Source organism: Leucoraja erinacea, chromosome 4 (assembly GCF_028641065.1).
Source record: "Leucoraja erinacea ecotype New England chromosome 4, Leri_hhj_1, whole genome shotgun sequence".
NCBI lineage: Eukaryota > Metazoa > Chordata > Chondrichthyes > Rajiformes > Rajidae > Leucoraja > Leucoraja erinaceus.
In genome coordinates, this window is record NC_073380.1 from 89,929,480 (window position 1) to 89,955,306 (window position 25,827).

Here is a 25,827-nt window from a genome sequence, read left to right on the forward strand (position 1 = left end):
CCGGGGACATAGGTCCCATTACTTAGCAGTCTAGTAATAACATTTATCATTAGATCATTGCCAGCGGAGGTTGGCCACTGACGGAAAAGCCAGGAGGTTCAGCTCCCGGTTGTGGAGGAATAGCCCTCTTGGCTGGTAGGAAGGTCAACCGATTGATCGGCGTGTCGCTCTGTCAGCTCTGCCACCTTCAAACATGGAGAAAAGGTTGGCATTTATAGCTGTAAGTAACTGCAGATACAGGGTTGTAACATCTAGCCCTTTGATAATGGGGCAACTTTGAGAAAACAGTCCCAATAACAAATTGGTTTTCTGACCGACATCCATTACAAACCCACTGATTCCCATGGCTATCTGGACTACACTTCTTTCCACCCTGCCTCCTGTAAGGACTCCATCCCCCACTCCCAATTCCTCCGCCTACGCCGCATCTGCTCCCAGGATGAAGCGTTCCACACCAGGGCATCTGAAATGTCCTCATTCTTCAGGGAACGGGGATTCCCCTCCTCCACTATAGATGAGGCTTGCACCAGGGTCTCTTCCATACCCCGCAACACTGCTCCCTCTCCCCATCCCCACACTCGTAACAAGGGCAGAGTCCCCTTAGACCTCACATTTCACCCCACCAGCCGTCACATACAACAAGTAATCCTACGTCATTTTCGCCACTTCCAACGTGACCCCACCACTCACCACATCTTCCCATCTCCCCCAATGTCTGCCTTCCGCAAAGACCGCTCCCTCCGCACTCCCTTGTCAATTCTTCCCTTCCCTCCCGTACCACCCCCTCCCCGGGCACTTTCCGTTGCAACACCGGAAATTGGAGGGACAGCACCTCATATTCCACTTGGGGAGCCTGCATCCGGCGGACATGAACATTGAATTCTCCCAATTTTGTTAGCCCTTGCTGTCTCCTCCTCTTCCTTAGCCCTCGAGCTGTCTCCTCCCATCCCCCAGCCTTTGGGCTCCTCCTCCTTTTTTCCTTCCTTCTCCCCGCCACCTCCTATCAGTCTGAAGAAGAGTTTCGGCCCGAAACGTTACCTATTTCCTTCGCTCCATAGATGCTGTTGCACCCGCTGAGTTTCTCCAACATTTTTGTGTACCTTCGATTTTCCAGCATCTGCAGTTCCTTCTTGAACCCAATAACAAATAAGTTGGTTTAATCAGATACAAGCTAATAAATTACTGTCAGCAAGGATTTCTATAAAATGTAATGAATTTGACAATTACATTTGCTAATGTAGCAATGTTACAAAATTTTGAGATTTAAAAAATCAAGTCTGCAATTTATCCCATCAGATAAAGCATAACAATAAGTTTAATTTGACACCTAATTCACTTTAATATCTCAAGTAATAAAAAGGTTATGGCCATTTTCATACTCGGAAATTACCATCTTGTTCCCTATTGATTTTCTATGGACATAACAAAAAAGCTGTGATCGTGGACAGTCAAAAACCCATAACCTGCTTAAAAATTAAGAGAACTGAATGAAATTTTCAGTTATCATAGATTAAAGCATTCTGAAACAAATATAAAATAATCTTACTTGGATGACCTGAAATTAAAGCATATAATTAGTTAGTTACCCAATTGTAGCTAATTTCAAACTTCAATTACTAGTCTAAACATCTATCCATTTCTTAATAAATGATTAACAATTTTAAATAGCCTAAGTGTCCAAATAATATTCACAAATAATTCACAATAAAACATGATTTTTAAATCTCATTTACATCAATTTATAGGCCAAATGGAAGGAATTTAGTGTTCATTTGCTGTAAATTAAAGACAATTTAAATCGGCTTTCTAGTGGGTTCCTGTGAACGCGCTGGTTTAGAACGTTCACATTGCGCTGGATTTGTGCCCTCAAATGCCCAGAAAAATACTGCGGGATATAAAGAGCCCAAAATGAACTACTCGCTATAGAAAACTTTATATACAGGGTTATATACATGCCCCATTTAATGTAAAAATAAGGTACATACCTTTAATTGTTTGCTTTATAAAACCCTGGGGCTGCGAGAGGTTGCGGAGTGAGAGAGTGATTTTTAAACTACTATAAATATTATACAAGGCCATAAAAACTAATAATACCTTTTGCGACGGGGTCTTTCAGCGATTTTCCGTTAATGATTTACTAGGCTGAACATTTTCGATTGGAACAGCCTAGTAAAAATCGCGTTTTAAACCCGCCCCCTCTAAACAGCGCCAAAATCACACACAAGGGGTGGGGCAGATGCTCAGCCACGATTCAGGTACGTTTTGTAACATACCTAGCTAATGAAGTTAGAATGTAGGTTGATGAGGGTTGTGATGTTAATTCTAAGACATTCAAACCAAAAATAATAGATGTGATCTCCCGGTTGCTGGACACTTTAATTCTCCTTCCCACTCCTACACAGACCTTTCTGTCCTCGGTCTCCTCCATTGTCAGAGTGAGGATGAACGCAAATTGGAGGAACAGCATCTCGTATTTCGCTTGGGCAGCTTACAGCCCAGTGGTATGAATATTGATTTCTCTCACTTCAGGTCACTCCGTCATTCCCTCTCTCTCTATCCCTCCACCACCCAAGTCGCTCCAGCTTCTCATTTTCACCCTACAAACAGCTAACAATGGCCTGTTTCCTTTATCATCGTTACTTTCTTTCATTTATTGTTCATTATCTCCGCACATCACCGTCTATATCTCTCGTTTCCCTTATCCCTAACCAGTCTGAAGAAAGGTCTTGACCTGATATGTCACACGTTCCTTCTCTCCAGAAATGCTGCCTGTCCCGCTGAGTTACTCCAGCTTTTTTTGTCTAATGTCAGTGAAATGAACAGATAGGTGGCAGATGAAATTTAACACTGAGGAAAGTGAAGCGATATATTTTGATCAGAATAAAATGGAAGAGGCTATACGATAGAAACTAGAAGCTCCAATTAAAGGGTGAGAGGCCGTGGGGTTTATTTACACTGATCTTTGAAAGAGCAAAGCAAGATGAGCCGGCCATTTGAAAACAAAATGTTATTGACAGCATAATTAATAGAGTGCTAAAGTGATGGCTAGCCCCCAGCTATCACATGTTGTTCGATTCTGGGCACTATATACTAGAAAGGCTATTAAAGTCTGGGAGGCGTGCAAAGAAGATTAACTAGGATAGAGTGGAATCAGTGAACTTTAATTATGTAAAAAGATTAGAGAAGTTTGGTTTGTTCTTCCGAACGGGCGGTTGATTTACTCTCGCCAATCGAAGGTCGCGCGACACTTTCACCCGTAGAAGCTGTGGGAGGGTCTGCCTGTCAAGGATAGGCCTACTCAGCAACAGCAAGAAATGCAACCACTGGTGAAACATTTCTCTCTCCAGGCATGTGAACATTAAAGCCGCATCATCATCTCTCTCTGATGGATGGATGCTAACTAAATAACTGCAAAATCACGGAAGGTGTAAATGTAGACTAATGCCCCTGTCCCACTTAGGAAACCTGAACGGAAACCTCCGTAGACTTTGCGCCCCACCCAAGGTTTCCGTGCATTTCCCGGAGGTTTTTGTCAGTCTCTCTACCTGCTTCCACTACCTGCAACCTCCGGCAGCCACCTGCAACCTCCGGGAACCGCACGGAAACCTTGAGTGGGGCGCAAAGTCTCCAGAGGTTTCCGTTCAGGTTTCCTAAGTGGGACAGGGGCATATATAACACTTTACAATAGAGAAAACTATCTTTAAAAAGTTGGCAAAGAAACATGCATGATTCTAAAGTGAAATCTCATCATCTGCAGCATGCACAGTAACAGAGATGTATGCAGATTCAGTAATAGTCAAGAAAGATGGCAACATCTTTGAAGGGAGAAATATACACAGGCTATGGGAAAAGACCAAAGTTGAATTAACTGGATAACTCGAAGGGAGCTGGATTAGGCACACTGGGGTACATAGTCTCCTTTTGCATCATTCAGCGAATATATAATTCCCACTGTTCCATGTTTAAAAAGAAATATTGATTGTGAGATTTTCATAATTACCTCTTTTACTCAATCTTTTCTGTCAGCCTCTTACTCTAAAGTTCTTGTTTTTGGAGCCATTAATTGAACCAAAATGAATGATCAGGGGAACCAATTGTTATCTGATTTTAAAAATAATATTGGTGCTGGCAGGGTGCCCTGCATTGAGGTTCTAACAAGTCAGTGAAAAACACAATGTTGATGCAGAATGTAAAAATGGGGATTATTGCTTGTGTTAAATGATTGGGGCGAAAGGGTTGAGTTTTGCATGTAAAAACATTAATTACTTGACTAAAAAAGCAGAAAAGGTCTCTAATTGCAAGATGAAGTGCGCAGCGACAGAGCTAATGCCTCACGTTGTTGCTAATAATCTGGTGTTAACTGATGCTTTTATGAAATAACACCAGGAGTTGAAACTTTTTGGAGACTGATTTCACTTACGCCAATTAGTAGGGGTACCTTACGGTTTGTGAACCAGTACCTGCCAATTAATGATTTCTGACTTCTTGGGCACAAGGCTCCAGTCGTTCCTATCTCCAATTGTGCAGTGTTTTGAAATATTTAATACTGTAGAAAGCAACTCAATGTAAATGTTTGTTTAAGAAGGAACTGCAGATGCTGGAAAAATCGAAGGTAGATAAAAATGCTGGAGAAAGTCAGCGGGTGAGGCAGCATCTAGGGAGAGAAAGAAAAGGTGACTTTTCGGGTCAAGACCTTTCTTCAGACAGATGTGGAGGTGGTGGGGGCGGGAAGAAGAAAGGAAGAGGCGGAGACAGTGAAAAGTAGTTTAGACAACTAAAAGTAGTTTAGTTCTTCAAAATTTATGAATTGTTGAATCCTGTGAAATATTCCCCTTGTCTAATAAAATGTACTACAATATGCATTGGCTTATTTAATAGTATTTCTTGAATATCATTAAGTCAAATGCAGTGGAAATTAGCTCTTTGGCTCAACAAGTTCATTGTGACCATCACGCACCCATTGACACTAATCCCATTTTATTTTCCCCTGCATTTCTTAAAATCCCTTCCAGTTTCTACCACTCACCCATGCAGCAGGGGCAATTTACCATGGGCAATTAATCTATCAACCTGCACGTCATTTGGATGTGAAAGGAAATCGGAGCACTCAGAGTAAACCTGTGTGGTTACAGGTAGAATGCACAAACTCTGCACAGATAGCACCAGAGGTCATGATTGAACCTGGATCTCTGGAGCTGGGTAGCAGCAGCACAATTACTCTAATGTGTCACCAAAGTGAGAATGTATTTTTCTCATTTACTCTGTTGCTAAAATGATCCCATCCAACCATCTCCCTATCAAAACACCCTGTGTCTGTGTTCACCTTTTACCTGCCATGCTTTGCCCTGCCCTTCTTCTCTTCCAGATTTATTCCCTCCACAATCGGCCTGAAGAAGGGTCTACCTGAAACGTTATCTTTCCATCTTCTCCATAGATGTTGCCTGACCCGCTTTGTTACTCTAGCATTTTGTGTATTGGAGGAATTCTGACCAAGATAAATGTATCACCGTTCGACATCAGTGAGATGCCGGAGGACTGGAGGGTGGCTGATGTTGTGCCTGGATTTAAAGACTGTAAAGAAAAACCTGGGAACTTAACATCTGTGGTTGGAAAATTACTGGAGAGCATTCTGAGGGATAATACATATGCATTTGGAAAGACAGGGGTTGATTAAGGATAGTCAGTATGGTTTTGTGCATGGGAGTGTGTGTCCTCTAATTTCGATTGAGTTCTTTGAAGATGTAAGAAAAAAGGTTGAAGAAGGCTGGGTCGTTGACATAGTCTACATGGAGTTCAGCAAGGCTTTGATAACGTTCTGCATATTAGGCTGTTCTGGAAGGCTAGATTGCATGGGATTCAGGGAGAGCAAGCTCACAAATTGCAGAATTGCCTTTATGGAAGAAAGCAGAGGGTTGTGGCGGAAGTTTTTTTTTCAGAAGGCCTGCGACCTCAAATTGTGAACTGGCAATGGCAGCCATTATGTTGCTTAAAGATTCTTTAGGAGGGTAGAGCATTTTAGAGAGTTTGTTTTCCTGCAGATATTTTTATACAATGTGCAAACTTCTGGTTAGAGGGTTGCAAGAAGGTGTTCTCTCTCCACCTTTTGTGCAAGTGAAAGCGAGCAAAATATGCCTACTCTGGAAAAGACTAAATGTTTCTTGTAAATGAGATTGGATAGAGCAATACAAGCCCTTTGCTCCCCTTTTCCTCCTGCCACTGCACCCGCCTCATGCAACATGAGTGCAGAATTAAACCTACAATTTTATTGCAGAAATTGAACCCGTTTTATTTTTATGCATAATTGCATATTAGAAGTGCATTGGGAGAAGTTTTGGTGTTGGCACCCATTTCCTGTAAAAGTCAGGAAGTATCGTAAAAGATGCCTGTCCCTCTGACCATTCCCTTTTCTCACTCCCACCTTCTGGTTGTAGATATAGGAGCTTGAACACCGAGACATCCAGAATGAATTAAGAACAGCTTCTTCCCTACTCTATCAGACTCGGAAACATATCACTGCTTTCAGCCACCCTTCCCGGAGGTGCTGTCACGTACTCTTGCACTTTACTTCAATTCGCTCTGTTATTCCATTATTGCACTTTAGAAACATAGAAACATAGAAATTAGGTGCAGGAGTAAGCCATTCGGCCCTTCGAGCCTGCACCGCCATTCAATATGATCATGGCTGATCATCCAACTCAGTATCCCGTACCTGCCTTCTCTCCATACCCTCTTATCCCCTTAGCCTCAAGGGCCACATCTAACTCCCTCGTAAATATAGCCAATGAACTGGCCTCAACTACCCTCTGCGGCAGAGAGTTTCAGAGATTCACCACTCTGTGTGTGAAAAAAGTTCTTCTCATCTCGGTTTTAAAGGATTTCCCCCTTATCCTTAAGCTGTGACCCCTTGTCCTGGACTTCCCCAACATCGGGAGTAATCTTCCTGCATCTAGCCTGTCCAACCCCTTAAGAATTTTGTCAGTTTCTATAAGATCCCCTCTCAATCTCCTAAATTCTAGAGAGTATAAACCAAGTCTATCCAGTCTTTCTTCATAAGACAGTCCTGACATCCCAGGAATCAGTCTGGTGAACCTTCTCTGCACTCCCTCTATGGCAATAATGTCCTTCCTTTAGTGTTTTTGTTTTGCACCACTTCAGATAGCACAACAATCTTTGTACTATTCTGGTGTTTTACATGCATTGTTGTACTTATTGGTGTATCCATTGCCTTTGTTGTAGAAAGCAAAGTGCCAGTATGCTTATTGTTCCCTGCAGTTGGTGTCAATGGCAGATTGTCATCCTAAAGGCTGCTCAAGCTGTTCTAGGGCCTGGTCGCCTAATTTAATTAATAAGCTTTAGTAACCTATTTTGTAATGTTAAGAATTCTAAATATTTGAGTACTTAGTTGTTAACATTATCGAAGTGCTGGTACGCACGTACCGTCACAGCTAAAGCACTGGTCGTATCTATTATTACCGTGTACTGTTTATGAAGTTCATGTAAACAAGGAGTTTCATTGCACCCTGGTGTATAAGACAATAAACTAGTCTGATTCTGAATCTGAAGGTGCCTCCGGAGTGTGTCCTATTGACAGCTAACTGCAATGGAAGCGAGGGGCACAAGTTATATATAAACTAGTCTTGCTGAAGGATACCGTGAAAAGTTTACCCTTTGTTGCAAGTGAGTTTTTTTAAGTGTACAAAATCGTAATTGTATGGACCCATGAAGCTGATTTGTGTTTGTGCACAAAATACAATCAGTTGTGCCGAAACAGAACATGTTGGTCTTTAATGGCATAAGGCCAGAAGAACAGTAGACCCTCAAGCTTGTTCTTACATTCACTTAGATCACGACTGATCTGACTCGCCATTTCCTCATAACTGTGATCATTCAACTTCTACCTTTTATTCCAATTATTATTTAATGCCCTGTACAATTAGAATGTGACTTAAAGATTGCTCTTTTTGTCTCTGGTTCACTGTCTGTTCTGTGAGGGATCTTCAATATTGATGAAGAAAACATTTTTCACACAGAGAGCGGTGAATCTCTGGAATTCTCTGCCACAGAAGGTGGTTGAGGCCAGTTCATTGGCTATATTTAAGAGGGAGTTATATGTGGCCCTTGTGGCTAAAGGGATCAGGGGTATGGAGAGATGGCAGGTACAGGATACTGAGTTGGATGATCAGCCATGATCATATTGAATGGCGGTGCAGGCTCGAAGGGCCGAATGGCCTACTCCTACACCTATTTTCTATGTTTCTATGTTTCTATGATGTCAGACGTCACCTGACACTGGGAAAGAAGTTGTTCCCACCACAGAAATCGCTACATCTTTGCGCAGAGCCTTTGTTGAGGTACGTAACGTGCAGTCGTGTTTCACGGCTGACTGCAAATTCAAGCCTGTGTAGTCCAGAGAAAAGCTCCCCATCTAGGATATTTTTGGACATGATGGATCCGTGCCATCGCAGTACTCCAAGCGGTTACTGTTCCAATATTTAAAGCCGTCAAGTTCACACAAAAGTGTAGTGTTTGTCCCTGTGAGATTCAAAGCAGATGCCAAAGCACCAGAGTTTTCCAGCAGAAGAAGATAAGAAATAGGAGGGGAAGTCACCCATAGGGTCCCTAAAGATTGCTGTACTGTTCAATAAGATTGTGGCTGATCTGAACTTGGCTTCAGCTCCACTTTTCCTCTGTAGCCCTTGATTCCTTTGTCTGTCTACCTCATCACTGAATATGTTCGCTGACTCTGTCTCTGGGGTGGAGAATTACACACATGCATGAAACTTTGAGAGAAGAAACTCCTTTTTGTTTTCTTAAGCAGGCAATACCTTATTCTAAAACTCTATTTTAGTTCATGAGAAGTATCCACACAGCTTGTCATACTTGACCTGCGAGCCACATGGCTGGTGGTCATTAGACAGGCGGGCCGTGGCCGAACCCGGCCCTGGTCATCCCCGAAGACCTGAGGAGCCATCGGCGATGTCACACACAGGGCCGTGCAGTGGAGGCTGTCGGAGGGCCATGCGCGCGGTTGCCAAACCCCGACCAGCAGCTGGACGTGGAACCGGGGGAACCTGCCTGGAGTGGGCCCGAGGCTCGTCTCCCACACGCCACTGAAGGAGGAGAGAGTCGGCGATAACGGCAGAAGCTGGACAGAGGGCCGGTAGGAGAACCGTGTTTCTAACCTTCCGCACTTTCAAGGTCGGCTGCAGGAGGTGCCTGCCCCCAGGCAATGAAGACTGAAGGCCCGGAGAGGAGAGAAGGTCGGCTTGCTGGCGATCCGAATCAGGTGAGGGCTGCAATGGGACTTTATGGCCTGCTGCAGCTTGGACTGTCTAAATTGTGGGCAAAAAACTAAAGACTATTGCATATGGACTCAGTTGGCTATTTCCATGGATGGGGTACTTAATCGGAGATTGTCTTCATGTATGGCAATATTCTCACTGATCTATATGAAAAAAATATATTGCACTGAACTTTACAATAAAAGAACCATTGAACGATGGTGAGCCCTGGTTGCCATGGAGATGAATGATTGATGATGTAATTTGGTTAAATGGTTAATGGGTCTGTTAGAGATGAAGGCAAGGAGAAAACACAAACAAAGGGATGTAAAAGCTGTAACTGGAGACTATAGGCCGCAACGTCGGGCCTTGCTATTGGAGCGAGAAAGACTGAGCCAATATTACAGACGGATGACCTAAAGGAAAATTAATCGGTTTTGATATTAGAGAAGGAGAGCTACCTGAACATATGGTGTTTGATATTGAATCCAAGAAGTTACAACATGCCCAACAGAATGGCTGTTCCTCAATCTTACATATAGCCTCATTATAAGAATGCAGGAGACCACAGACAAGGAGATTAGAGTGGGATGTAGAATTCAGGATTTCCCTGGTTGACTGAATACAGATGCTTTACAAAGTGTCACCCAATTTTCATTTGTTTTCTCCAAAGCAGATGAAATTGAATTGTGAGCACTAGCTTGGCCAAGTCAACGGATATTTTTAAGGCAGAGATTGATAGATTCTTGATTAGGTTTCGGGGGGGGGTGTATGAGGAGGAGGCAGCAGAATGGGGTTGAGAGGGAAAGATAGATCATGGCTGAATGAGGCCAGTTCATTGGCTATATTTAAGAGGCAGTTAGATGTGGCCCTTGTGGCTAAGGGGATCAGAGGGTATGGAGAGAAGGCAGGTACAGGATACTGAGTTGGATGATCAGCCATGATCATATTGAATGGCGGTACAGGCTCGAAGGGCTGAATGGCCTACTCCTGCACCTAATTTCTATGTTTCTATGTTTCTATGAATGGGGAGTAGACTTGATGGTCCGATTGGCCTAGTTATGCTCCTATCACATAAACGTGGATTATAAGCATTACAACTGAATTGATGCTTCTGCTGGTGGCTGAGTATGACTCACTGGACGGTGGAAAGGAAGGAGCTCAAAGGAGCAGTCTTTTACTCTCCCTGCGGTTGCAAAGGCAAGTGCCGCAGGGCTGGGGGTGGTTGTTTTTTTAATTCAAAAAATATATTCAATTATTAAAAATAATATTTACAGTACAGCAAAACAAAACAGAAACCACCACCATAATACAAGACAAACAAATATACTAAATCAACTGAAGAAGGGTTTCGGCCCGAAACGTTGCCTATTTCCTTCGCTCCATAGATGCTGCTGCACCGCTGAGTTTCTCCAGCATTTTTGTGGACATACTATGTTACAATCCTTGTCAAGGATGCATTCAACCCCCCGCGGTGCCCAGCGGTCCCGGAAATCCCCCAGGGAGCCCGTGGACAGGGTAGCCCCTCTCTAACACCACCCGGGTGCATTCGCCCCAGTAAAGGGGCAGGCAACCGGCTCTGGCCGAGCCCTCTTCCGCCTGGTGCCGTGACTCGTGGATGGCCAGCTTGGCCAGGCCCAGGAGCAACCCAACCAGGACATCTTCGGCCCTACCCTCTCCCCTACGCACAGATGTGTCCAAAGATGAGGATGGTGGGTGAGAAGTGCAGCCAGAAGGCAAGGAACAGCCCTTGGATAATGGAACAGGGACTGCAGCCTCACTCCATATACACGTGGCACACAGACTCTTCCAGGCGTCTGGCCTCTGTGAACCGCGAGAGAAACAGGTTGCAGGGGACTCCTCGGTGCAGTACTCTCCACCCCAGATGCCTGATGTAGAGGTGGAGAATTCCTGCGTAGAGGGAGGGGTAGGTGTTGGAGGTGATGATTGAGCACAGGCCAACAACCTGAAAATTGTGGCCCTATCTATTTTATTTTGTCCAAGAGAACAAAACCATGGATAACTTCACCAACTCATTGTGCTTAAAAATGAATCAACTACAAGATGAGATGAACATTTAGAAGATGTACAATATATATCTCAATAATAAGGTTGTGGAATTTGCAAAGAATCTGAAATGATTAATCATGGTCTAGAAATAGCTATGCACCACAATAGTTTGCTATATATTTGTTGCATTATGCATTGACAATAATTTTGCTTGTGGGATCACCGTCAGATGATTGGTATTGGGGGCTACTGAGTCAACATCAACGGTTTTCTGCTGTGAGCTGATTCTGCTGCTCTTCAAAGGGAGTTTATGTGGTTGGGAGATGATAGCAGGGTTTCTTTCTGGTTGCAATTGCACAACAGAAATTGTGCCTTGTAAGTGCTTATTTGCTGACAACTCGCTGTGTTTTTTGTTAATGAAGATTTATTCAAAGAATACTAACTTGAAGGCAATTGTGGCTGGTTGCTTCACCTTGTTTTACTGCCTCGTTTCTTTTGATGGCTTTCACCAATGTAGAAATTTCTACTTGAAACAAAACTGCAATGAATGCAGATACTCTCAGAGTCATTTCATACTGGAATGAAGCTGTAGCATGCTTGACTAATGGGCCTGTCCCACTTAGGTGACTTTTTAGGCGACTTGCAGGAGACTATGCAGTCGCCACATGGTTGCCACATGTATGCGGGTGGTTGCCGGGGAGTCGCCTTCATGGTCGTGAGGAGTTCCCACATTCTGGGAACTAGTCGCGGCTTGATTATGGTCGAATGAAGCCGCCCTGGAGAGTAGCGAGAATTCTCGTGCCGTAGGGGGGTCGGCAGGAGGTCCTAGTTGGTTGCTAGGAGGGCGAAGGTTCTTTCAGGTACTCGTAGGTTGTAGCCGGTGCTGACCGATGAATTTCATTGGCTCATTGGGGAAAATAAATGTCTTCAGAACCAAGGATTACCGACCGGTAATGTTAAATGTCCGCCGAGCTTCACAGCCATGTATCTCTGGCTTATTAAATGTTGTCTGGCTTCTTAACAGTTGTCTCCACTCCTTCTCCCTCCTTCTCCCCCCTCTCGTCCCCCCTCCTCCCTGTTTTAAAGGATTTACCGTTCACTGCGCTGCCCATCATAATTACAGCGCCAACCTTCCTGTTCATCGCGGTGTGTGTCTGTATCACCTTGGCTTTGCACCGTGTGAATTTCAGACAGCGCTCCCCCCGCTTGCCCTGGCTCCCGCCTTTGCGATGTGTGTGTGTGTGTGTGTGTGTGTTCCACTCTGTCAGTCGCTGTTCCAGTTGCCGGTTTTTCAGGCGAGTGCCGGCAACTTGACAGTCGCCGGCAAACACCTGAAAAATCGCCTGTGGGACAGGCCAATAAAAGGGAGCAGTAGGAGGCCTAGAAAAGGAGAGGAAGATTTGCTATCATTATTTTGGAATAGGTAGACACTCAGATCATCATTGGCATGTTACACCACTCTGGAAGCCCATGTGATCTTTATAGAACTATTCTACATTGTACTATGTTTAAATATTCTGTTGTGCTGCTGTAAGTAAGAATTTCATTGCCCCATCTGGGACATGTGACCATCAAACACTCTTGACTCTTGACTCACAGTCCATTGTCCCTTCTGTTTCTCTGTAGCTTTGCAAATAATCTTCCTTTGATAGTCTCTCCATCTTTCTTTGGACCCTCAATTGATTCTGTTTCCACCACCATTTAAAAGCCGTGAATTCCAGATCATCTCCCATAACACTTCCCACTCTTCACCATCTCTTCACCAAATTTAAAGCGGCATCCCCTGGTGCCTGGAATTTGCTAATGGGAGCAAAATACAAAGTTTTGGTGGAATTCAGCGGAATCTGTGGACGCATTTCAGGTCGGGACCCTTCTTCAGACTGATTTAAGGGGAAGTGGTTCCCTCTATTTTATTGTATCTAAGTCTATCACGATCTTTGTACGCTTCTCGCTAATCCAAGGTATGGTGGGCAGACATCAGTAGGCTGCTTCACAGCTCCAGAAACTCAGGTTCAATCCTGACCTTGGGTGCTCTCTTTCACATTCCCTGCATGCAGCTGTAACACTATATTCTGCACTCGGTTTATTTTCTCTTTCTCTTTTACATTACCCGATGCACTCATGTATGGCATGACTTGCCTGGACAGTATGTAAAACAAAGTTTTTCACTGTATCTCGGTACACTTGACAATAATAATAAACCGATACCAATACCATGTCCATATGGTTTCCTCTGGGTGCTCCAGTTTCCACCCACATCCCAAAGCTGCGCTGGTGGATTAATGTACAGCTGTAAATTACTATTTAGTGTTGGTAAAAATATTTAAAGGAAAGTTCAAGGGTATGCATGAGGCCAAATAAGTTACAGGCACGCATGGACCTGATGCGCCAAAATACCTCTTTTGTTGTTGTTATAAGTAAATTAGAGGTGAGAATCCTCTGTTTCTCTCCTCTAACCTTGTAATTGAAATCCATCATCCTTCGAACCATTGAAACTCATGGTCAAGAGCCAATAAAACAAATGGGAGTGAAGTTTGGCGACAGAGTCAAATGCTTTGCAACTACTGTTTCATGAATAACATTGATAATGGGAGCAAACGACAAACTGCTACATTGTTTAATAGAGTATCATTGCACAAGAATCAATAAAAGCAATTACTTGTCACTTTCCAAAGCAACTCACTTAAGTGGCATTCACAGTAAAACTTGCAGCCCGTGTTCTTAGAGACAGTCGTGCCTGATTACTGTGAGGAGGTTGCATGTGGACAAGTTTTTGGTTCTGGTACTTCTGACTGAGGCTGAATTTCTGGACAATCGAGAACTTCAGCCGCCTTCCAACATTACTTGAATCATGTGGTAACATCTGGGAACCAAGAGTTGTTGGAAATTACTTAATCCAAAAGGACCATAATAATGTGTAGGAAGGAACTGCAGATGCTGGTTTACACCGAAGATAGACACAAAATGCTGGAGTAACTCAGCGGGACAGGCAGCCTCTCTGAAAAGGAATGGGTCATGTTTTGGGTCGAGACCCTTCTTCAGACTGAAAGTCAGGGAAGAGGTAGTCCAGAGATATGGAGGGGTAAAGTGTGAAAATGAAAGATCAAAGCAGACGATGCTAAGGAAATGTAAAATGGTTCATTGTTAGCTGAGGCATACAATCAGTAAAATTAATCAGAAAAGCAGAGAAACTAGTTGGAGAACTAGAGTGGGGGAGGGACGGAGAGAGAGGGAAATAAAATAATAACGTTTTTTTACTGCTGACACTGCTTTCTTGAAGAAAACAGAGGGCAAATAATCTGTTTTTTTTAGTAGATGTTGCAGTGAGACAAATATTGTCCAGATTACTCCAGCGAATTGTCAAAATAGCTCCACGTTGCAAACTTTAGAAAGCATTTGGGCTCGGTTGCAGACGGTGCACTAATATATTCTTTCAATATGTCATGCAAATCCGAAAATTTGAATCACTTTGTGTACACTGCAAGTGCTCTGCTTCCCGGGAACCTCCATGGCTGCCAGACTTTTCTGTTTTCATTTCAAATAGTTCAACAATAGTTTAGTCTATGAACTAGACTTCCCCCTTCTCTAGCCTGAACCCATCCATAGCCATTATGTTATACCTGAACAGAATAATTTGCGGTTTGGGTATTCAACTAAGATTATTTTTCTGTGATAGGTTCTATCTCCCCTGAGGAATATACAGTATAATGTTATTTGCATAACTGCTAATTTCACTTCTATTTTCTTGCTGTTGTCCTCTTAATGGTTCCCCCTTACAGTGTTTCTTTTCTTGCTTGTATGTTTCAATAGTCTTTTAATATTTTCTACTGTTTGTTACGGCAGCATTCATACTTTCATTTTGATTTGTCTGCCTAAAAATCGGACAGTAGCAATGACCACACAGTTACGCCAAATCATACACAAATATGGTTTGTTGGTGCATGGAGAGCTCACACCTGGTGCACCAATACTCTGCCAACCACCGGGATGTGAATCAGCTTGGGGAGATCTACCCTTGTATACTGACCATACCTGAGTCAAGGGTCTCGACCTGAAACGTCACACATTCCTTCTCTCCAGAGACGCTGCCTGTCACACTGAGTTACTCCAGCATGTTGTGTCTATCTTTGGTGTAAACCAGCATCTGCAGTTCCTTCCTACACATCCCGAGTATGAATGGGTATAATATTCATAAATGTCCATCTGTTGATTTTGCCCATGTTGAAAAGCCTGCTGCCATGTAGGGCAGTAGACAGTAGATAGGACGGCGGCAAAACGCGGTGACACTTGTGGAATGCATAGGTGAGGTCTGCTATATGGTTTTACCGGGTTGTATGCAAAACAAAGCATTTACAAGGATGCAAGGATACAAAGGATACAAAGGACATTTATTATCGCATACACCAATTGGTGTAGTGAAATGTGACTTGCCATTGCAGCACACGAATAAAGATAAGACACAACATTAAGGAATTTAACAATAAACATAAAAACATCCCCCCACAATGGTTCCCACTGTGTGGGAAGGCAGCAAAGTCCAGTACAAAGTCCAGTACCAAGGTAGCAACAAAGTATCATTGAATTATTGAAAAAAAACCAAAAGAAAATTACCTGATGCTGCAACCGTATGTCCACAGTATTGTAATGAATGGTGTTGATGAGGGCCAATTAACATGAGCATTTATTTATTGTCTTCCCTTCCTAGTTACCATTATCTGCAGCGTGTTGCCAAAGGTTATGTGACCACTCTCTTCCCTCCTCCATCTATAATGTCCAGGGCTCTTATAGCATCATACAGCATTGATACAGGCCCAACTTGCTCATACCGACCAAGCAGTCAGCAGTCCCAGCTACACACTAGTCCCACCCACCTACGTTTGGCCCATATCCCTCAAAATCTGTCCTATCCATGTACCTGTCCTGTCTAACTGTTTCTTAAACATTATGATAACCCCTGCCTCAACTACCTCCTCTGGCAGCTCGTTCCATAAACCCACTACACTTTGTGTGAAAAGGTTACCCTTCTAATTCCTATAAAATATTTCCCCTTTCACTTTAAACCTATGTCCTTTGGTCCTTGATTCCCCTACTCTAGACAAGAAACTCTGTGCATCTTCCTGATCTATTCCTCTCATGAGCTGTTGGTGCATTAAAATACAGGCCCACACAAAGTGCCCACCATCCTGACATTGCTGTTCCTTCTCTGTCACTGGGACTACAGGTAGGCGGCGCGACTCTCGTCAGCAGCGGCCTCTGCAGCCCGTCCGCGTTTTTATTATTTTTTGTCTATGTTTCTATGTAGTTTTTGTTATTTTTTGTGGGGGGTGTGTGTGTGGGGGTGGGGGGGGGGGGAGGGAGGGGGGGTAACTTTTAAATCTCTCCCTGCACGGGAGACCCGACCTTTTCTGTCGGGTCTCCGTTGTCGTTGGGGCTGCAACGAGGAGCGGCCTCCAACAGGAGAAGACCGGGGACTCTGGTGCCGACGACTCACCTTACTGTCGCGGAGCTGGCCGAGTCCGGAGCGGGTGGAGCGGCGGTGGAGCGCTGCTGCTGCTGCGGCCCGACCTCCAGAGATTCGGAGGCTGCAACTGCGGGTCTGGCGGACGGCGGCACGGGAGCCCGCGGGTCCCTAGAGGGAGACCGCTTTTCAGGGCTCCCGCAATGGCAACTTCTCCCGCCTGAGTTGCGGGGTCGAAGAGCTCCTGGAGCGGGGCCTGACATCACCGCCACACGCGGCTTGGAATGGCCGCGGGACTCTGCGAGCGCACGCCGGGGGCTCTAACACCAAGACCCGGTGTGCGACCTTGCATCACCCGGCATGGCTTTAATGGCCGCGGGACAATCGCCATCGCCAGCCGGGGGCTTTGACTTTGACTCTGACATCGGGGGGGGGGGGGGAGAGTGCAGTGGAGAGTTAAGTTTTTTTGGCCTTCCATCACAGCGATGTGATGGATGTTTATGTAAATTATGTTGTGTCTTGGGTCTATTTGTTTGTAATGTATGGCTGCAGAAACGGCATTTCGTTTGGACCTCAAGGGTCCAAATGACAATTAAATTGAATCTTGAATCTTGAATCTTCCTGGACCTCCTTATCCAACAGTACTGTGGTGAGCACCTTCAGTACATGGACTAAGTTCTAGAAGAAAGTTCACATCCATTTTCCCAAGGACAAGTAAGGATGGGAAACAAATTCTGCCCTTTGCCGGCAATGACTGCCACACAAGAATGAACTTGTAATGAGTGTTTTGATTCCAACACAGTAAACATTTCAGCTTTTCAATCCGTGATTTGTTTGTTGTGGGTGTGCAAGGCACTATTGTTGGACTGTTCTTTAGAAAACTAGAACATGTGCGTCATAGACTTCCACTGCCCAAGATCATCACAGGGTTGCAATTCGTAGAGCTATTCCATTATTGCATCAGTCGTGATCTGGGTTCAGTCGGGATCTTCAGTGCTGCCTGTATGGAGTTCATACCTTCTCTCTGTGACTGCAAGGGATTTCCTCGATTGATCCAGTTACCCCTCATATTCTAAAGACATGTAGGTTGGTAGATTAATCAGGTATCCTAACTTGCCACTAGTTTGGTTCTTGGTTTCATGGTCCTCCAAAATATTCCAAATGAAATTTAAACTGGAGGTGGTGGAGGAAGGACTTAAGCCAGAAAGGGTTATTGGGAAGAACCCAATGTGTGTGTGAATGGTAGAATGTGGGGGATAGTTGATACATAGATACATAGAAAATAGGTGCAGGAGTAGGCCATTCAGCCCTTCGAGCCTGCACCGCCATTCAATATGATCATGGCTGATCACCCAACTCAGTATCCCGTACCTGCCTTCTCTCCATGCCCTCTGATCCCCTTAGCCGCAAGGGCCACATCTAACTCCCTCTTAAATATAGCCAATGAACTGGCCTCGACTACCCTCTGCGGCAGAGAGTTCCAGAGATTCACCACTCTCTGTGTGAAAAAATGTTTTCCTCATCAATATTGAAGATCCCTCACAGAACAGACAGTGAACCAGACAAAAAGAGCAATCTTTAAGTCACATTCTAATTGTACAGGGCATTAAATAATAATTGGAATAGAAGGTAGAAGTTGAATGATCACAGTTATGAGGAAATGGCTAGTCAGATCAGTCGTGATCTAAGTGAATGTAAGAACAAGCTTGAGGGTCTACTGTTCTTCTGGCCTTATGCCATAAAAGACCAACATGTTCTGTTTCGGCACAACTGATTGTATTTTGTGCACAAACACAAATCAGCTTCATGGGTCCATACAATTACGATTTTGTACACTTAAAAAAACTCACTTGCAACAAAGGGTAAACTTTTCACGGTATCCTTCAGCAAGACTAGTTTATATATAACTTGTGCCCCTCGCTTCTATTGCAGTTAGCTGTCCCTCTTAACTCCCTCTTAAATATAGCCAATGAAGTGGCCTCAACTACCTTCTGTGGCAGAGAGTTCCAGAGGTTCACCACTCTCTGTGTGAAAAATGTTTTTCTCATCTTGGTCTTAAAAGATTTCCCCCTTATCCTTAAACTGTGACCCCTTGTCCTGGACTTCCCCAACATCGGGAACAATCTTCCTGCATCTAGCCTGTCCAACCCCTTAAGAATTTTGTAAGTTTCCATAAGATCCCCCCTCAATCTCCTAAATTCTAGCGATTTATGTGAATACGGGGAGAATAAATAAATAATGAAACTAATGCAGCATTGGTGTAAATGTATGTTTGATGGTTGACATGAACACAGTGGGCTGAAGAACCTATTTCTGTGCTGTACGACTTTGAGATCAGGTTAGCAACGTGGAATACGAAAGCAGAACCTTTAGAAAATAATTTGAAGTCAATCATCAAAATGTTGTTTCAGATCTTTAGCAAGTAGTTCCATAACCACCTTAAAGAACAGAATCTGGAGAAATTACCTGTAATGTGGAGTATATTAAATATGCTTTCATATTTTGTTACTGCAAAAATGGGACATTGCACCTGCCAGTAATTTTCTTGCCTGTTCTTGGCTCTGACATATATTTTAAAACGTTAATTAGTCTTTAATGCTTGATGTTGAATAATGTTTTCTTTTCTGTTTTATTGCCAGCTCCATGGTTATATGGAAAGTGAACCCCTCACTTTGCAGCTGTTCATTGGGACAGCAGACGATCGCCTGCTGAGACCACATGCCTTCTACCAGGTCCATCGCATCACCGGCAAGACAGTTTCTACCACCAGCCATGAAAGCATCATCAGCAACACCAAGGTCCTGGAGATCCCTCTGCTGCCAGAAAACAACATGAGAGCAAAGTGAGTCTCCTCTAAACACACAACATGGCAAAAATATTCAGCTCACAGCTTCCAACAGAAATTGAAATGGCACTAGTCTTTAGCCTGGGCAGCCCTGTTAGTTAAAAAAAAAGCTCCTGGAGGAACTCAGCGGGTCGGTAGCATCTAGGGAGGGAAATGGACATGGACCCTTTTGGGTTGGGACCCTTCTTCAGACTGATGGAGTGGACGGGGGGAAGCTGGAAAAGAGAGATGGCAGTAAGGTAAAGCCTGTCAAGTGATGGGTGGATACAGGTGAGGGGGGTTATTGGCAAATGGGTGGAGATAGTGACAAAGGCTAGAGGTAAAAAGAGGCAAAAGGACCAGCTAAGGATAGAATAAGAGTGAAATGTAAAGCTGGAGGGAATATGGATGGGAGGGATTGAGGAAAATGGGTGCAAAATAGGAAATGGGGGATTTGATGATGCGGGAGGTCGGAGATAAGCATACAGTGGAGGGGAAAGGAGCAGGGTCGTGGGTGAAGGTGAGAGAAATGTGTGTGTGCTGGGGTGTGGGCACAATGGGCAGAGCAAAGAGAAGAGGTAAGTAGTGGTATATTACCTGAAATTGGAGAATTCATTGTTCATACTGTTGAGATGTAGGCTACCCAAGCCAAATATGACGTGCTGTTCTTTCATTTTGTGTGGGCTCAAGTGACAATGGAGGAGGCTTAACTCTCTCTTGAAAACGTCCAGTGAATTGGCCTCCACTGCTTTCTGTGGCAGAGAATTCCAGAGCGTAAGTGTATAGCAAAACTGTTGCCTAGTCTACACTTTGTGGTTGTAAAGGAGGCCATATCAGGAGCACCAAATGCCACAGACGAGGTTGAAAGGGGTGCATGGGAATCTCTGCCTCACCTCGAAAGGTTCTTCGATGGAAGTGAAAGAGGAGGTGTCGGGACAGGTATTATATTGCAGAGGAAAGTGCCTGGGGAGGAGGCGAGTTGAGTGGACAGGGATGAGCATACCCTCTTCACCTATGACTGCACACCTGTACATGGTACTAACACCATCATCAAGTATGCAGATGATACAACGGTGATTGGCCTCATCAGCAACAACGATGAGCTGGCCTACAGGGAGGAGGTCCAGCACTTAGCAGCATGGTGCGCTGACAACAACCTGGCCCTTAACTCCAAGAAGACCAAGGAGCTCATTGTAGACTTCAGGAAGTCCAGAGGCGGCACGCACACCCCCATCCACATTAACGGGACGGAGGTGGAACGTGTTTCTAGCTTCAGGTTCCTGGGAGTCAACATCTCCGATGACCTCTCTTGGACCCACAATACCTCTACTCTGATCAAGAAGGCTCATCAGCGTCTCTTCTTCCTGAGGAGACTGAAGAAGGTCCATCTGTCTCCTCAGATCCTGGTGAACTTCTACCGCTGCACCATCGAGAGCATCCTTACCAACTGCATCACAGTATGGTATGGCAACTGCTCTGTCTCCGACCGGAAGGCATTGCAGAGGGTGGTGAAAATTGCCCAACGCATCACCGGTTCCACGCTCCCCTCCATTGAGTCTGTCCAAAGCAAGCGCTGTCTGCGGAGGGCGCTCAGCATCGCCAAGGACTGCTCTCACCCCAACCATGGACTGTTTACCCTCCTACCATCTGGGAGGCGCTACAGGTCTCTCCGTTGCCGAACCAGCAGGTCGAGGAACAGCTTCTTTCCGGCGGCTGTCACTCTACTAAACAACGTACCTCGGTGAAGGCCAATCACCATCCCCCCCCCGGACACTTATTATTTTTTTTATTCAAATCGTTTGCTATGTCGCTCTTCAAGGGAGATGCTAAATGCATTTCGTTGTCTCTGTACTGTACACTGACAATGACAATTAAAATTGAATCTGAATCTGAATCTGAATCAAGGAGTTGCGGAGAGTGTGGTCTCTGGAAAGTGGAAGAGTTGAAGACGGGAAGATGTGACTGGTGGTGGGATCCTGTTGAAGGTGGCAGTTTTTTTGCTCAAGGTTTTAGCATCTGCAGGTTTTTGTGCTTCCACTGTCCTGTTAGTGTTCAGGAAGTGAAGTGAAAATCATTCTTGCTTTCACAGCAAAGAAAGAAGCCATTTGGCCTATCTCGTTCGTGCCAGCTCTCAGCAGAGCAATGAATGAGTTGCAATTCCTATGTTTAGACACAGTACTTCCCATCAAAGGTAGTAAATGGCTTTCTCCAAATTCGGTGCAGTATTCAGAAATGTGTGAAAATATGGAGACACACACATGCAAGCTGACTTTGTATCAAAATAAATTGAATGCATTAATGAAGCTGTGCAATATTTACATCTATGTACGCATATTTGAATGTTACAATCATGAGAAAAATAATCCAGATTCTATCGTATTTATTTTTAGTGAAAGTAAAAAATGTTTGGATATGAGTCTCTGCGATCATAACAGAAAATGTTTCCTGTCACCAACAGCATCGATTGTGCTGGGATACTGAAACTTCGAAATTCTGACATCGAACTGAGGAAAGGTGAGACTGACATTGGACGGAAGAACACAAGAGTAAGGCTGGTCTTCCGTATCCATATCCCACAACCCAGTGGTAGAACTGTCTCGCTGCAGGCTTCGTCAAATCCCATTGAGTGCTGTGAGTATCATTCACTTTATGATTTTGCCAAATGAAGTACATTAATATCTGGACACTCCATAAAGGTTCTCCAATCACCCAACTTAATTTTAGCAGAAAGAGAAATAGTTAATCCTCGAAATCCTCAGCAGCACCTGAGAGAGAAGGAGAGTTAACAAATCATCCAAAGCCAGCAGCGTTGCTCAAATGTGACATGGATGGTCATTTTTCAAGGGTTTGAGATATTCCTATTGAAATTCCATTAAGTCACAGGGGAAAAGGTCTCGGTCTGTTCGTTTGTGGTGGATGTGTACACATTTATGCACATGTATATGTGAGAATGTATGTCTGATTGTGCATATTTTGTGCATAAATGTATATGAATGCATAATCAAATCTATATGCTTGGGCATGTTCATGTTTATTTGTGTTTATGTGCATTTTAGGTGTGCATGTGCATGTACGTGTGTGTGTGAACTTGTGTCTGTTGTCCCATGTGCTATGTGTATGTTTCTATTTATGTATGTGCCTGTTTTGTATGTGCAAATTGTTTGTTACTCTGTGTGCGTGTGTGTGCGTGTTTATGTGCAGCTAGTTGTCATTGGTCTTCTCATGACATTAACCAATGATACCAAAAGGTTATTCATGCCACCTATTGTAATAGCTGCACCAAGCCGGCGCTGATGCAGGTTCAAGAAGAATGATAGGGTGAAGTTGATGCACCCCCTAAAGGCCATGCCTGTGGCTCCAAAACAGATATGGTATGCGCCAGCACTGAGTGACCTCTTTGTCCACTCTCTGGGCTTGCCTTTCCAGTGGGAGAATGAGATATGCACATCATTTCCAGCGTGGTCATATTACGAAGCATCACATGAATTACATTTTGGAATAGTTAGGTAAGGTCATGAGAAGAGTATTTTTGTATTGTATTGTATTCAGTTTATTGTCATTGTCTCATATTAGAGACAACAAAATGAATTTTCCTTACAGTCAATTATCATAAATAAATAAATAATAAATAATAAAATCATATTAAAAATTTAAAAAAGCACAAACACAGAGGTCCACGACACAACATAACCACAACACAACTCAGTGGCACCAAAGTTGAGGAAGGTACCATAGTCCAGCCAGCCTCCCCTCCGATCCTCCCAGATGTTCACCCGTGGTTGGGGCCTCCCGAGCACCCGCAGTCGCCGCCACGGGCGGTCCGATGCTCAGGCCCTTGCGCTGGGATGATGGAACACCGACACCGAACCCCAAAGGAGAACATCCTCAGCGGCCCGGACCTCCAGATCGGCCGCCTCCCATTGGAGTCCGCGGCTCCCGAGTCCGCAGGCTGAGCCGGGCGGAGTCGCTGGACTCCGCGATGTTGATCAGCGCCGCCCGTGTTGGGAGCATTGAGAAGTAGATACAAATACACTCGCATGTGTGTACGTGCACAAATACATGCATGCAAGTACACATACATATATTGGAAAAAAAACACATACACACAAATGGAACATTGACATGCACAAATGGAAATACTTGCATGTACACACATGCTAGCACAGTTAGCAACAGACACTTACAGACACTCGTATTTATGCACAAATACACTCTTCGCACCATTCACTGGCAGAAAGAATAGAAGAGCAATTCTTTGAAGCTTTTTGACTTCCTTGCTCCTTCACCACCAGGAGTTTAGAGCTTGCACAGTTCTATTTCACAATAGAGCCACAGACATTCAGAACTCCAGAGAGTTTGAGTAGGAAAAGGCTGTGTTTTGACAACCATAATACAACATTCAGTTTGTTTGATAGCTGATTTTGATTTTTTTCTTACACTAATGGTAGTGAAGAGATTAAAACACCTGCATAATTTTATTACACACTGTTTAATTGCCTGTAGTGAGAATTATAACATTGCCACTTCCTCCAGATGGCTTACAGAGAGTCATCTTGTAGGATCCAAGTACCCAAGTACCCAAAACACCACTGTGCCACATTTATTTACCATATGTCTTTGAGATTACATAAGTGACAGAAATTGAATGTCTATATATTTTAAAGTTACAGTTAGGAACAAAGCTTCTTCATGGGAACAAAATAGTCATTCAAGCACCACACAACTTTAGTTTTTACTTAAAATCAATCTCATCAGAGAGATGGCCATTGTTGTTATGATATTGTCCCTCTTTGCAAATGTTAAACTCTAAATTAGATATTCCACTCACGTGAGGTAGAGAGTGTATGATTGACGATTATTTGCTTGTGTGTCATATCAAATTGATATATGTACACGGACACTATCCAACATGGTTATTTGGTAAATTTCAGGATGGGGAAGAATGGCAAAAAAATCACATCACAATTATGCTAAAGTCAATTATCGCATTTTCATCAGAAGGATGGCATTATCCGGAAAAGAATGGAAAAAGCTAAACCTTCTAAAGTCTTTCATCCCATTTTAGTTGAAGAGGTAGGATTATCCAAGAAAGAATAAAAAATGTGTCCCATTGGAACTGCTAAAATCCTTCATTGGAGTGGGGAGGAATTTCTTATCCAGAGGGTGATACATCTGTGGAAGTCATTGCCACAGAGAGTGGTAAAGGCCAAGTCATTGGATATTTTAAAAGCAGACATTGATAAGTGCTTGATTAGTAAGAGTGTCAAAGTTTAGGGGGAGAAGGCAGGAGAATGGGATTATGATGGAAAGATAGAACAGCCATTATTGAATGGCACAGCAAACTCGATGAGCCGAATGATCTAATTCTGCTCCTATGTCTTATGATCTCACAACCTCAGTAGAGATCATCCAGTATGACTCATGCGAGGGGCTGGGCAGCATGCTTTTCTGACTTGGAAATATATTGCAGTTTCTTCATCATCATTGGGTCTAAACAATGGAACCGGAATGGAGACAGCAACCTGGTGACACAGGCTGAAGAGGGTTTAGTTGACAGCCCGTTACCACCATCTTAGGGCTGTTGGGCATGAGCAGTAAATACTGCCACATAAGGTGATATTCACATCCATTAATGAATAAAAAGGAAACAACTGATGTATGAAACAAGGTAGAGAAATCAAGCTGCACATCACTAACACTCACTCTCCCCAATATCCCCTTTGTTCTCCATCACACACACACGCACTCACACACTCCCCATTTCAATGCCATTAAAAAATATATTCTTAAGTTTTCACTCCTGTATGTTCTGCAACCTGTTATATTGACTCTGTTTCCCTCTCCACAGATGTACCCTGACGTGCTTAGCATGTCCAGCATTTTCTATTTTTAGATCAAACAAGAGGACATGACTTCAGAATTAAGGGACAGAAGTTTAGGGGTAATATGAGGGGGAACTTCTTTACGCAGAGAGTGGTGGCGGTGTGGAATGAGCTCCCAGTGGAAGTGGTGGAGGCAGGTTCATTGGTATCATTTAAAAATAGATTGGATAGGCATATGGATGAGAAGGGAATGGAGGGTTATGGTACGAGTGCAGGCAGGTGGGACTAAGGGGAAAAAAATTTGTTCGGCATGGACTTGTAGGGCCGAGATGGCCTGTTTCCGTGCTGTAATTGTTATATGGTTATATGGTTATTTCAGATTTTCAGCACCTGCAGAATTCTTGTTTGCCTTTAGATTAGTTTGTCTCCTGC

The 25,827-nt window shown here is 43.9% G+C and overlaps 1 protein-coding gene across 1 annotated transcript in view; it reads left to right on the top strand.

The window, feature by feature from the left end:
• The window catches only part of nfatc1 (nuclear factor of activated T cells 1), a 252,670-nt gene that overhangs the window by 48,565 nt on the left and 178,278 nt on the right, over nucleotides 1-25,827 (top strand). The window contains 2 exon segments of the mRNA XM_055634764.1: nucleotides 19,389-19,591; nucleotides 22,032-22,204. Of these exon segments, the coding sequence (XP_055490739.1) occupies nucleotides 19,389-19,591; nucleotides 22,032-22,204 (376 nt within the window).